The 13,380-nt window shown below is 47.6% G+C and overlaps 2 protein-coding genes across 2 annotated transcripts; both read right to left on the bottom strand.

Annotated features, from left to right (window-relative positions):
* Positions 1-3,566: 3,566 nt before the first annotated feature.
* Positions 3,567-7,511, bottom strand: LOC136376054 (complement factor D-like). The gene is made up of 5 exons (XM_066341815.1): positions 7,426-7,511; positions 6,583-6,739; positions 6,318-6,465; positions 5,893-6,150; positions 3,567-5,525 (listed from the first exon to the last, which is right to left on the bottom strand). The coding sequence occupies exons 1-5, from the start codon at positions 7,484-7,486 to the stop codon at positions 5,328-5,330; spliced, it is 822 nt and encodes a 273-aa protein (XP_066197912.1). The 5' UTR covers positions 7,487-7,511; the 3' UTR covers positions 3,567-5,327.
* Positions 7,512-8,727: 1,216 nt separating this feature from the next.
* CFD (complement factor D) lies at positions 8,728-13,075 on the bottom strand. Its single transcript, XM_066341804.1, has 5 exons — positions 12,999-13,075; positions 11,749-11,905; positions 11,484-11,631; positions 11,059-11,316; positions 8,728-10,691 (listed from the first exon to the last, which is right to left on the bottom strand). The coding sequence occupies exons 1-5, from the start codon at positions 13,057-13,059 to the stop codon at positions 10,494-10,496; spliced, it is 822 nt and encodes a 273-aa protein (XP_066197901.1). The 5' UTR covers positions 13,060-13,075; the 3' UTR covers positions 8,728-10,493.
* Between the last annotated feature and the right edge of the window lie 305 nt (positions 13,076-13,380).

Here is a 13,380-nt window from a genome sequence, read left to right as displayed (position 1 = left end):
CTCCATTGGAGCAAAGCTGGCCCAGGCACTGAGGACACCTCCATGGCCTCCGCCTCAGGCGCTAGAATGGCTCCGGTTGCAACAGAGCAACGCCCCAGATGGGCAGAGCATCGCCCCCTGGTGGGCATGCCGGGTGGATCCCGGTCAGGTGCATGCGGGAGTCTGTCTGACTGACTGCCTCCCCGCTTCTAACTTTGAAAGAAAAAATAGGTAAATAATAAATAAATAAGTTATAGGTCTGGGACGTGACTACCCACCATGAACTGCCCAGTTAGGAATTTAAATCAGACCACCCTGTGAGGTTACTTTCCATAGAACCTTTTTTTTCCCTCCACAGTACATAATTATATTTGTTTTTCCCTGTTAACCTGTCTTAAGTCAATTTGATTACACCAGCCAAAGAACCTAGGTAGAAGGAAAATTTTTCTGCTGCTTAATTTATAATATTGAAAAGATGCACAGACTATAAATTTGTGATATTCATGCATTCTTTCAACAAATATTTACTGAGAACCTCTTATGAATCAAGTATATAATAGAACAGAGTAATGTTTATGACACATTGACACAAGGAAATGCTACATAACTATTAAAATACTGACTAGAGTCCTGACCTGTGGTGGTGCAGTGGATAAAGCGTTGACCTGGAACACTGAGGTCACCGGTTCAAAACCTGGCTTGCCTGGTCAAGGCACATATGGGAGTGGATGCTTCCTGCTCCTCCCTCCTTCTCTCTCTTTCCCTTTCTCTCTCTCTCTCTCTCCTCTCTGAAAAATTGAATAAAATCTTTAAAAAAAACCCAGGTATTAAAATACTGACTAGAAATTCTCATAGGAAAGTGTTCATGAAGCAATGTTAATTAAAACACAATTTTATAGACATTGGGTAAAACAATGTACAAATTATTAATTTTCTTATATTTTTATTTATTGATTTTTAGAGAGGCAAAGGAGGGGCTAGGAGCTGGAAGCATCAACTTGTAGTAGTTGCTTTGCATATATACCTTGACCAGGCAAACCTGGGGTTTCGTACCAGCAATTTCAGCATTCCAGTTTGATGCTCTATCCACTGTGCCGCCACAGGTCAGGCTATGTACAATAATAAATTATAATAAATCCAGGGGAAAAAAAGAATTCAAGGTGTGGTCACAAGGATGCTTACCGCACTTGAGTAAAATAGAGGAACGTAGAACTTCAACAAAGAATTAAAAAGCAACCTGACCTGTGGTGGTACAGTGGATAAACTGTCAACCTGGAGTGCTGTGGTCACTGGTTCAAAACCCTGGGCTTGCCTGGTCACGGCATATATGAGAAGTAATTACTAGTTGATGCTTCCTGTTCCTACCCCTCCCTTCTCTCTCTTTCTCAAATCAGTAATAAAATCTTCAAGAAAAAAGAATTAGAAAGTATAAGAAAGAACCAAGCAGGCCTAAAGAATAAAATAACTGAAGTGAAAAACACATTAGAAGGAATTAACAGCAGATTAGCTAACACAGAATAGATCAGCGACTTGGAAGATAGACTAGTGCAAATCAACTAATCAGAACAGAAAAACAAAATAATTTAAAAACACAAGGATAGCCTGACCTGTGGTAGCGCAGTGGATAAAGCGTCGACCTGGAAATGCTGAGGTCGCCGGTTCGAAACCCTGGGCTTGCCTGGTCAAGGCACATATGGGAGTTGATGCTTCCAGCTCCTCCCCCCTGTCTCTCCTCCCTCTCTCTTTCTCTCTCTCTCTCTCTCTCTCCCCCCCCTCTCTCCTCTCTAAAATGAAAAAATTAAAATAAAAAAAAAACTTTATAAAAAAACAAACAAAAAAAACCCCCACAAGGATAGTTCAAGGGACCTCTGGAATAATATCAAGCACTCCAACGTTCACATTATGGGGATCCCAGAAAGAGAAGAAAAAGAGAAAACAACAGAGACTTTACTTAAAGAAATAATGGCTGAGAATTTTCCTAACCTGGGAAAGAAAACAGACATCCAGGTGCAGGAAGCACAGAGTTCCAAACAAGATGAACCCAAAGAGACCCCACCAAGGTATGTTGTAGTCAAAATGGCAAAAGTTAAAGCTAAAGAGACAATCTTGAAGGCAGCAAGAGGAAAGCCAACAATTATATACAAAGGAAATCCCATAGCCTATCAGCTGATTTCTCACAATAAACTCAAAATAGAAGCTTCATACTTTGGACATGCTTTCCAAGAAAGGCTCCAAAGAGCTCAGGTATTTTTAAGAAAAAAATAATCAGTCTGACCAGGCGGTGGTGCACTGGATAGAGTGTCTGACTGGGATGCTGAGAACCCAGGTTCGAAACCTGAGGTCACCAGCTTGAGAGTGGGATCAAAAACATGACTCTACGGTCGCTGGCATGAAGTCTAAGGTCGCTGGCTTGAGCAAGGGGTTACTCGCTCTGCTGGAGAACTCTGGTCGGGGCACTATGAGAAAGCAATCAATGAACAACTAAGATGTCAGAATGAAGAATTGAGGCTTGTCATCTCTCTCCCTTTCAGCCTGTCTGTCCCTGTCTTTCTCTCTCTCTCTCTCTCTCTCTCTCTCTCCAATAAATAAATAAATAAATAAATAAATAAATAAATAAATAACTGACTGGTAGGATTTATATCATCAATTTTTTTTTTTTAGCCTGACCAGGCGGTGGCGCAGTGCATAGAGTGTCGGACTGGGATGCAGAGGACCCAGGTTCGCGACCCCGAGGTTGCCAGCTTGAGCGTGGGCTCATCTGGTTTGAGCAAAAGCTCACCAGCTTGGACCCAAGGTCGCTGGCTCCAGCAAGGGGTTACTCGGTCTGCTGAAGGCCCGTGGTCAAGGCACATATGAGAAAGCAATCAATGAACAACTAAGGTGTTGCAACGCGCAATGAAAAACTAATGATTGATGCTTTTCATCTCTCTCCGTTCCCGTCTGTCTATCCCTCTCTCTGACTCTCTCTCTGTCTCTGTAAAAAAAAAAAAAAAAAAAAAAAAAAAAAAAAAAGAGAGAGAAAAGAAAAAAAAGAAATCAGTTAAACAAGTAGTAAATGCCTCTCTGCATACTTTACAATATACTGGCTAGAATCATAACAGTAACAGACCTTCAAGGACAGATGGCTGGAAGAAAAGCAAGACATTAGAATTAGAAAATCCAAAGAATTCAAGATGTGTTTTATTTTATTTTTTTTAACTTTTTAAATTATTTTATTTATTCATTTTTAGAGAGGAGAGAGAGAGGGAGAGAGAGAGAGACAGAGAGGAGAGAGAGACAGAGAGAGAAGGGGGGAGGAGCTGGAAGCACCAACTCCCATATGTGCCTTGACCAGGCAAGCCCAGGGTTTTGAACTGGCGACATCAGCATTTCCAGGTCAACGCCTTATCCACTGTGCCACCACAGGTCAGGCAAAGATGTGTTTTATTAAGATACTTAAATTGAATTAATCTAAGTACAAAGTTAATTAAACAGAAAAATAAAAGTAAAAGTAAAACACAAAAGTAAATAAATAAATAAATAAATAAAAGACTTAAATGTAAGACCCAAAACCAAAAAACTCCTAAAAGAAGACATAGGCAGTAAACTCTTTTACATCACTTTTATTTATGTCTTTTTGGATATGTCCTCTTGGATAAGTGTAACAGAAGAAAAAATAAACACAAGGCTACATCAAGTTAAAAAGTTTTTGCACAACAAAGGAAACCAACAAAATAAGGGCAGAGACTTGACTTGGGGTGGTGAACACAATACAGTGTACAGAGGATGTGTTGTAGAATTGTGTACCTGAAACCTATATAATTATGTTAACCAGTGTTATCCCAATAAATTCAAAAAAAAGAAACAAAACAAAACAAAAAAATTTTCCACCAACCTGCCCACTGCTTGAGCTAATCTTACTGTCTTTACTGCTCTGGCCAGTGGTAGAGCATTGGCCCGGCATGTAGATGTCCTGGGTTCAATTCCCAGTCAGGGTAAATAGGAGAAGTGCCTATTTGCTTCTCCACTCCTCCCCCTCTTGCTTCTCTCTCCCTCTCTTCTCCTCCCTTCCTGCAGCCATGGCTTGATTAGAGCGAGTTGGCCCCAGGGCGCTGAGGATGGCTTCGTGGCCTCTGCCTCAAGCGCTAAAAAATGGCTCCTGTTGCAAAGGAGCAAGGGCCCCAGATGGGCAGAGCATTGCCCCCTAGTGGGCTTGCCGAGTGGATCCTGGTTGGGGCACATTTGGGAGTCTGTCTCTGCTTCCCCTCCTCTCACTAAAAAAAAAAAAAACAGAAAAGAACTGTCTTTAAAATAAACAAACCTGGGTCCTTGCCAGGTAGCTTGGTTGGTTAGAAAATCATCCTTGTGCGCCAAAGTTGCAGGTTCAATCCCTTGTCAGGGCACACACAAGAATCAAGCAATGAGTGCATAAGTAAGTGGAACAACAAATCTATGTCTGTCTGCCTGTCTCTCTCTCCTTTCCTCTCTTGCTAAAAAGAAAAGTAATTAATAAAACATTTAAAAATAAATTTAGGGAAAAAAAGAGGAAGATTACCAAATGGGAGAATATATTTGCAAATGATTTATCTGATAAGGGGTTAATATTCAAAATATGTAAAGAACTCATGTAACTCACCATAAAAAAATCCAATTAAAAATTTGCCATAGGACCCAAATAAGCATTTCTCCAGAGAGGACATATAGATGGCCAGTGGACATATGAAGATGCTCAACATCACTAATCATAAGAGAAATGCAAATCAAAAGCACAATGAGATGTCACCTCAAACCTGTCAGAATAGCTGTCATCAACAAATCAATAACAGGTGTTAGTGAGGATGTGGAGAAAAGGGAACCCTCATGCACTATTGATGAGATTGTAAATTGATGCAGGCGCTATGTAAGACACTATGGTGTTTCCTCAAATTAAAAATTAAACTGCCATGTGATCCAGCAATCCCAGTTCTGGGTATTTATCTGAAAACATTTGCATCCCTATGTTCATTGCATCATTATTTACAATAGCCAAGATATGGAAGCAACCTAAGTGTCCATTGATAGGCAAATGGATAAAGAAATGTGGTGTATGTATATGTGTGTGTGTGTATATATATATATATATATATATATATATATATATATGAACAGTAGAATATTATGAAGCCATGAGAAAGAATGAAATCTTGTTATTGGCAACAACATGGATGGACCTAGAGGGTATTATGCTAAGTGAAGTAAGTCAGAGAAAGACAAATCCATAAGGTTTCACTTACATGTAGAATCTTAAGTCAAAAACAAAAACAAGTGGATAAACAAAATAGAAAGAAAAAATAAACTAAAAGTCTGACAGGATGCAGGAGTGAATGACTTTATCTTTCCTTGGGATTCCGCCCCTCAGGTTCTCCTCCGGTGGCTACGCCCCCGGCCATCACGTTGTCAATCCAAGCCGTGTAGCTCCCCACACGAGTGTAGATGCCGGGCTTCCTGTGGTTGCCACACACACGGGATCCCGAAGTGACCACGCCCTCGGCCACGTCGTTGCACACTAGCGGGCCCCCGGAGTCGCCCTATGTGGGACAGTGCCGTAGGTGGGGGTGCATCCCCATCCCTAACAGGCCGCCAGCCCTCAGGCATCCAGCGCCTTTCTCCAGTCCAAACCTCCCTCGCGTGTTAGTGTCGGCGGGCCCTACCAACCACTGCAGGCCCCACCCACCAAGGCCCTGCCTCCCCAGCTCTCCGCTCTATCCTTTCTGTTGGCCCTGCCCTCCCACTCCACAATCCAATGCCTTGTCCTCCTGACCCTGCCCTTCGTCTGACTCCACTCTCCCCACAGCCCCACCCCTCCTGCCCGCCCTGTTGGCCTCACCCTCCTGCAATCTCCCTTCCTCTGCTGGCCCTGCCCCTTCCCGGCTTCTGCCTTGCCCCATTCCACACCTTGCAAGTGTCCCGGCGGTTGCTCTCTGCGCATATCATGCGCTCAGTGATAATTCCATCGTGGTATTTGCGCAGGTTGCAGGTGGTGCGGTCCATCACCGGCAAGAGCAAGTACTGCAGGCGGTCGGGCTTGTGGCCCGAGTGACTGACAACGCCCCAGCCGGCCACGTCGCAGAGCGTTCCGGCTGCCACATCGCGGTCCTCGCGCTGCCAGTTCAGGGGCTTCACCGCGGGGCCCAGAGTGGCATTCTCAGACAGCTGCGAATGGGAGAAGGCGGATGTCAGGGTCTCAGGGGGGTCATATAGCAGGAGGGGCTGTGGTTAGACTCCGTGGGAACCCATGGGGAGGAAGCGGGCATCGGGGTTGGAGGTTGCAAGGGGTGGGGGACATGCAGTAGGAGGGACTGGCGCCAGGCTTGACCAACCTGCAGCAGAAGGAGATCGTGGTCGATGGTATCCTTCCGGCTGCCGGGGTGGGGCACTGCTCGGATCACATCATACAGGTGCTTGGATGGCTCCGGTTGCGACAGCGAGTGCGCGCCCAGGAGTACCTGCACCTCCGTCTCGTTGGTCCTGAGTGTGTGTGTATGTATGGGGGGAGGGGATCCGCGTCAGATCCATGTCTTCACCCCACCCTACCCCAGCTCCGGCCCCGGGCCTGTGTTTCCCCACACCACCACCACTACTCACAGATCCTCCAGACAGTGTGCTGCGCTCAGCACCCACTGCTCAGCCACTAGGAAGCCTCCACACACGTGTGTGCCGTTCACCTGCACCGAAGCCATGTAGGGCCGCTGGTGGGATTTGGCCTCGCTGCCGCGCAGGATCCGGCCACGAGGCTGTGCCGCTGAGTGTAGGTATGTGGACATGAGGACTCCACGGATGACTGCACCCCAGCCATCAGAGGCTCCCTCTATCCCTCAGGCCACTCCAGCCCCCTCAGAGCTAGAATTCCATCAGGGGAGCCTCACCCCAGGGAAAAAATCTCAGGCGCCTCGAGGTCCTGGGAACAATAGGGAGTGGATGGGTCTGGGGCAAATTCCATCCTATATACTGAGCCTAACAACTTTGATTTCAACTTAAGAAAAGTGAGCCCTCACTGGATAGCTCAGTTGGTTAGAGCATAATCTGGAAGCACAGAGGTTGTGGTTTGGATCCCTTGTCAGGGCACAGACAGGAAGAGATTGATGTTCCTGTCTCTCTCTCCCTTCCACTCTCTAAATCAATAAAATAAATATTTTTAAAAGAAAAGAAAAATGGTGTATACCAAACCTTCTACCAGCTGTTGAACATGCAGACCATCAGTTTCCACTGTTGAACTGCATGTTCTCACTGTGGGGAAAGCTTGCTTTTCAGATCCAGGTTTTGAGAATTCCTGGACTTTCAGAGCCTTCCATTTACCTGAGTGCTGCCCCTTTCTGCCTACCTAGAAGGGCTGAGGGACAGTCTTATTTGATAGAAGGGGCCCCCTGTCTGAATGCCCTGCAGGCCGGTGGCCCCCCACTGTCACCCCAGTCCCTGGTCCACTCTCACCGCATAGAGCCACTCCTAGGAGGATCAGAGCCAGTGCCAGGTGCACGGAGAGGTCTGCCATTATGCTGCTGTGGCCTGGACACTGACCCAGGTGGAGCTCTTATAAGTGGAAGGCGGGGCTCTAACAGGCCCTATCTGCTCAATGGGCAGTCTCCCATATGGGTAAAGAGGAGCCCGCCCCTCTGCTTCCACCCTTCTCAGGATGGGTTTATCCCCTGCTGGACTTTGCACCATGAGGGGTGCCTCCTGCCTCTGTGTATCTGGCCCAGGGTTGGCCCAGGTGTGGGGAGCAGCCTCAAGATGCAGGAACAGAGCAGAGGGATGGATTGACCCCAGTCTCCCAACCCAGTCTCCCAAGAGTGTCTGTCCTTCCAGCCCTCAAGTTTCGCAACAGCAGCTGGAAAGCCAGTTTGTAAACAACTCACTTCCTTATTTTTCTGCACCTCCCTTTTTTGTCTTCGTCCTTCAACTTGGAGAGGAAATTGGGTGGAGGTGAGAGGGAGGTCACCCCACTCCCTTGTCCCCATTGCTGTGGCTCTGGGCCCTGACATCTCAACAAGTAGAATGTTGGAAAGATAGTATGTAGGGGCAGCTGGAAAGACTGTGGCTTTAATAAGGAAATGTAAATGGAGCCTGACCAACCGGTGGCGCAGTGGATAGAGCATCGGACTAGGATGCAGAAGACCCAGGTTCGAGACCCCGAGGTCACCAGCTTGAACACGGGCTCATCTGGTTTGATCAAAAGCTCACCAGCTTGGACCCAAGGTCGCTGGCTCGAGCAAGGGGTTACTCTGTCTGCTGAAGGCCCGCGGTCAAGGCACATATGAGAAAGCAATCAATGAACAACTAAGGTGTTGCAACACGCAATGAAAAACTAATGATTGATGCTTCTCATCTCTCTCCATTCCTGTCTGTCTATCCCTCTCTCTGACTCTCTCTCTGTCTCTGTAAAAAAAAAAAAAAAAAAAGAGAGAGAGAGAGAAAAGAAAAAAAAAGAAATCAGTTAAACAAGTAGTAAATGCCTCTCTGCATACTTTACAATATACTGGCTAGAATCATAACAGTAACAGACCTTCAAGGACAGATGGCTGGAAGAAAAGCAAGACATTGGAATTAGAAAATCCAAAGAATTCAAGATGTGTTTTATTAAATACTTAAATTGAATTAATCTGAGTACAGAGTTGATTAAACAGAAAAATAAAAATAAAAGTAAAACACAAAAGTAAATAAATAAATAAATAAAAGACTTAAATGTAAGACCCAAAACCAAAAAACTCCTAAAAGAAGACATAGGCAGTAAACTCTTTTACATCACTTTTATTTAAGTCTTTTTGGATATGTCCTCTTGGATAAGTGTAACAGAAGAAAAAATAAACACAAGGCTACATCAAGTTAAAAAGTTTTTGCACAACAAAGGAAACCAACAAAATAAGGGCAGAGACTTGACTTGGGGTGGTGAACACAATACAGTGTACAGAGGATGTGTTGTAGAATTGTGTACCTGAAACCTATATAATTATGTTAACCAGTGTTATCCCAATAAATTCAAAAAAAAGAAACAAAACAAAACAAAAAAATTTTCCACCAACCTGCCCACTGCTTGAGCTAATCTTACTGTCTTTACTGCTCTGGCCAGTGGTAGAGCATTGGCCCGGCATGTAGATGTCCTGGGTTCAATTCCCAGTCAGGGTAAATAGGAGAAGTGCCTATTTGCTTCTCCACTCCTCCCCCTCTTGCTTCTCTCTCCCTCTTTTCTCCTCCCTTCCTACAGCCATGGCTTGATTAGAGCGAGTTGGCCCCAGGGCGCTGAGGATGGCTTCGTGGCCTCTGCCTCAAGCGCTAAAAAATGGCTCCTGTTGCAAAGGAGCAAGGGCCCCAGATGGGCAGAGCATTGCCCCCTAGTGGGCTTGCCGAGTGGATCCTGGTTGGGGCACATTTGGGAGTCTGTCTCTGCTTCCCCTCCTCTCACTAAAAAAAAGAAAAGAAAAGAACTGTCTTTAAAATAAACAAACCTGGGTCCTTGCCAAGTAGCTTGGTTGGTTAGAACATCATCCTTGTGCGCCAAAGTTGCAGGTTCAATCCCTTGTCAGGGCACACACAAGAATCAAGCAATGAGTGCATAAGTAAGTGGAACAACAAATCTATGTCTGTCTGCCTGTCTCTCTCTCCTTTCCTCTCTTGCTAAAAAGAAAAGTAATTAATAAAACATTTAAAAATAAATTTAGGGAAAAAAAGAGGAAGATTACCAAATGGGAGAATATATTTGCAAATGATTTATCTGATAAGGGGTTAATATTCAAAATATGTAAAGAACTCATGTAACTCACCATAAAAAAATCCAATTAAAAATTTGCCATAGGACCCAAATAAGCATTTCTCCAGAGAGGACATATAGATGGCCAGTGGACATATGAAGATGCTCAACATCACTAATCATAAGAGAAATGCAAATCAAAAGCACAATGAGATGTCACCTCAAACCTGTCAGAATAGCTGTCATCAACAAATCAATAACAGGTGTTAGTGAGGATGTGGAGAAAAGGGAACCCTCATGCACTATTGATGAGATTGTAAATTGATGCAGGCGCTATGTAAGACACTATGGTGTTTCCTCAAATTAAAAATTAAACTGCCATGTGATCCAGCAATCCCAGATCTGGGTATTTATCTGAAAACATTTGCATCCCTATGTTCATTGCATCATTATTTACAATAGCCAAGATATGGAAGCAACCTAAGTGTCCATTGATAGGCAAATGGATAAAGAAATGTGGTGTATGTATATGTGTGTATATGTGTGTATATATATATATATATATATATATATATATATATATATATGAACAGTAGAATATTATGAAGCCATGAGAAAGAATGAAATCTTGTTATTGGCAACAACATGGATGGACCTAGAGGGTATTATGCTAGGTGAAGTAAGTCAGAGAAAGACAAATCCATAAGGTTTCACTTACATGTAGAATCTTAAGGCAAAAACAAAAACAAGTGGATAAACAAAATAGAAAGAAAAAATAAACTAAAAGTCTGACAGGATGCAGGAGTGAATGACTTTATCTTTCCTTGGGATTCCGCCCCTCAGGTTCTCCTCCGGTGGCTACGCCCCCGGCCATCACGTTGTCAATCCAAGCCGTGTAGCTCCCCACACGAGTGTAGATGCCGGGCTTCCTGTGGTTGCCACACACACGGGATCCCGAAGTGACCACGCCCTCGGCCACGTCGTTGCACACTAGCGGGCCCCCGGAGTCGCCCTATGTGGGACAGTGCCGTAGGTGGGGGTGCATCCCCATCCCTAACAGGCCGCCAGCCCTCAGGCATCCAGCGCCTTTCTCCAGTCCAAACCTCCCTCGCGTGTTAGTGTCGGCCGGCCCTACCAACCACTGCAGGCCCCACCCACCAAGGCCCTGCCTCCCCAGCTCTCCGCTCTATCCTTTCTGTTGGCCCTGCCCTCCCACCCCACAATCCAATGCCTTGTCCTCCTGACCCTGCCCTTCGTCTGACTCCACTCTCCCCACAGCCCCACCCCTCCTGCCCGCCCTGTTGGCCTCACCCTCCTGCAATCTCCCTTCCTCTGCTGGCCCTGCCCCTTCCCGGCTTCTGCCTTGCCCCATTCCACACCTTGCAAGTGTCCCGGCGGTTGCTCTCTGCGCATATCATGCGCTCAGTGATAATTCCATCGTGGTATTTGCGCAGGTTGCAGGTGGTGCGGTCCATCACCGGCAAGAGCAAGTACTGCAGGCGGTCGGGCTTGTGGCCCGAGTGACTGACAACGCCCCAGCCGGCCACGTCGCAGAGCGTTCCGGCTGCCACATCGCGGTCCTCGCGCTGCCAGTTCAGGGGCTTCACCGCGGGGCCCAGAGTGGCATTCTCAGACAGCTGCGAATGGGAGAAGGCGGATGTCAGGGTCTCAGGGGGGTCATATAGCAGGAGGGGCTGTGGTTAGACTCCGTGGGAACCCATGGGGAGGAAGCGGGCATCGGGGTTGGAGGTTGCAAGGGGTGGGGGACATGCAGTAGGAGGGACTGGCGCCAGGCTTGACCAACCTGCAGCAGAAGGAGATCGTGGTCGATGGTATCCTTCCGGCTGCCGGGGTGGGGCACTGCTCGGATCACATCATACAGGTGCTTGGATGGCTCCGGTTGCGACAGCGAGTGCGCGCCCAGGAGTACCTGCACCTCCGTCTCGTTGGTCCTGAGTGTGTGTGTATGTATGGGGGGAGGGGATCCGCGTCAGATCCATGTCTTCACCCCACCCTACCCCAGCTCCGGCCCCGGGCCTGTGTTTCCCCACACCACCACCACTACTCACAGATCCTCCAGACAGTGTGCTGCGCTCAGCACCCACTGCTCAGCCACTAGGAAGCCTCCACACACGTGTGTGCCGTTCACCTGCACCGAAGCCATGTAGGGCCGCTGGTGGGATTTGGCCTCGCTGCCGCGCAGGATCCGGCCACGAGGCTGTGCCGCTGAGTGTAGGTATGTGGAGATGAGGACTCCACGGATGACTGCACCCCAGCCATCAGAGGCTCCCTCTATCCCTCAGGCCACTCCAGCCCCCTCAGAGCTAGAATTCCATCAGGGGAGCCTCACCCCAGGGAAAAAATCTCAGGCGCCTCGAGGTCCTGGGAACAATAGGGAGTGGATGGGTCTGGGGCAAATTCCATCCTATATACTGAGCCTAACAACTTTGATTTCAACTTAAGAAAAGTGAGCCCTCACTGGATAGCTCAGTTGGTTAGAGCATAATCTGGAAGCACAGAGGTTGTGGTTTGGATCCCTTGTCAGGGCACAGACAGAAGAGATTGATGTTCCTGTCTCTCTCTCCCTTCTACTCTCTAAAATCAATAATATATATATATATATTTGTATTTTTCTGAAGCTGGAAACAGGGAGAGACAGTCAGACAGACTCCCGCATGCGCCCGACCAGGAGCCACCTGGCACGCCCAGCAGGGGCTACGCTCTGCCCACCAGGGGGCGATGCTCTACCCCTCCGGGGCGTCGGGGGCGTCGCTCTGCCGCTACCAGAGCCACTCTAGCGCCTGGGGCAGAGGCCAAGGAGCCATCCCCAGCCCGGGCCATCTTTGCTCCAATGGAGCCTTGGCTGCGGGAGGGGCAGAGAGAGACAGAGAGGAAGGAGGGGGGGAGTGGAGAAGCAAATGGGCGCTTCTCCTATGTGCCGTGGCCGGGAATCGAACCCGGGTCCCCCTCATGCCAGGCCAACGCTCTACCGCTGAGCCAACCAACCAGGGCCAAAATAAATATTTTTAAAAGAAAAGAAAAATGGTGTATATCAAACCTTCTACCAGCTGCTGAACATGCAGGCCATCAGTTTCCACTGTTGAACTGCATGTTCTCACTGTGGGGAAAGCTTGCTTTTCAGATCCAGGTTTTGAGAATTCCTGGACTTTCAGAGCCTTCCATTTACCTGAGTGCTGCCCCTTTCTGCCTACCTAGAAGGGCTGAGGGACAGTCTTATTTGATAGAAGGGGCCCCCTGTCTGAATGCCCTGCAGGCCGGTGGCCCCCCACTGTCACCCCAGTCCCTGGTCCACTCTCACCGCATAGAGCCACTCCTAGGAGGATCAGAGCCAGTGCCAGGTGCACGGAGAGGTCTGCCATTATGCTGCTGTGGCCTGGACACTGACCCAGGCGGGGCCCTGGAGCGCTCTTATAAGTGGAAGGCGGGGCTCTAACAGGCCCTATCTGCTCAATGGGCAGTCTCCCATATGGGTAAAGAGGAGCCTGCCCCTCTGCTTCCACCCTTCTCAGGATGGGTTTATCCCCTGCTGGACTTTGCACCATGAGGGGTGCCTCCTGCCTCTGTGTATCTGGCCCAGGGTTGGCCCAGGTGTGGGGAGCAGCCTCAAGATGCAGGAACAGAGCAGAGGGATGGATTGACCCCAGTCCCCCAACCCAGTCTCCCAAGAGTGTCTGTCCTTC

Source organism: Saccopteryx leptura, chromosome 1 (assembly GCF_036850995.1).
Source record: "Saccopteryx leptura isolate mSacLep1 chromosome 1, mSacLep1_pri_phased_curated, whole genome shotgun sequence".
NCBI classification, from domain to species: domain Eukaryota; kingdom Metazoa; phylum Chordata; class Mammalia; order Chiroptera; family Emballonuridae; genus Saccopteryx; species Saccopteryx leptura.
The sequence above is the reverse complement of the archived record's forward strand: the minus strand, read 5'-3'. Positions and strand labels throughout refer to the sequence as shown.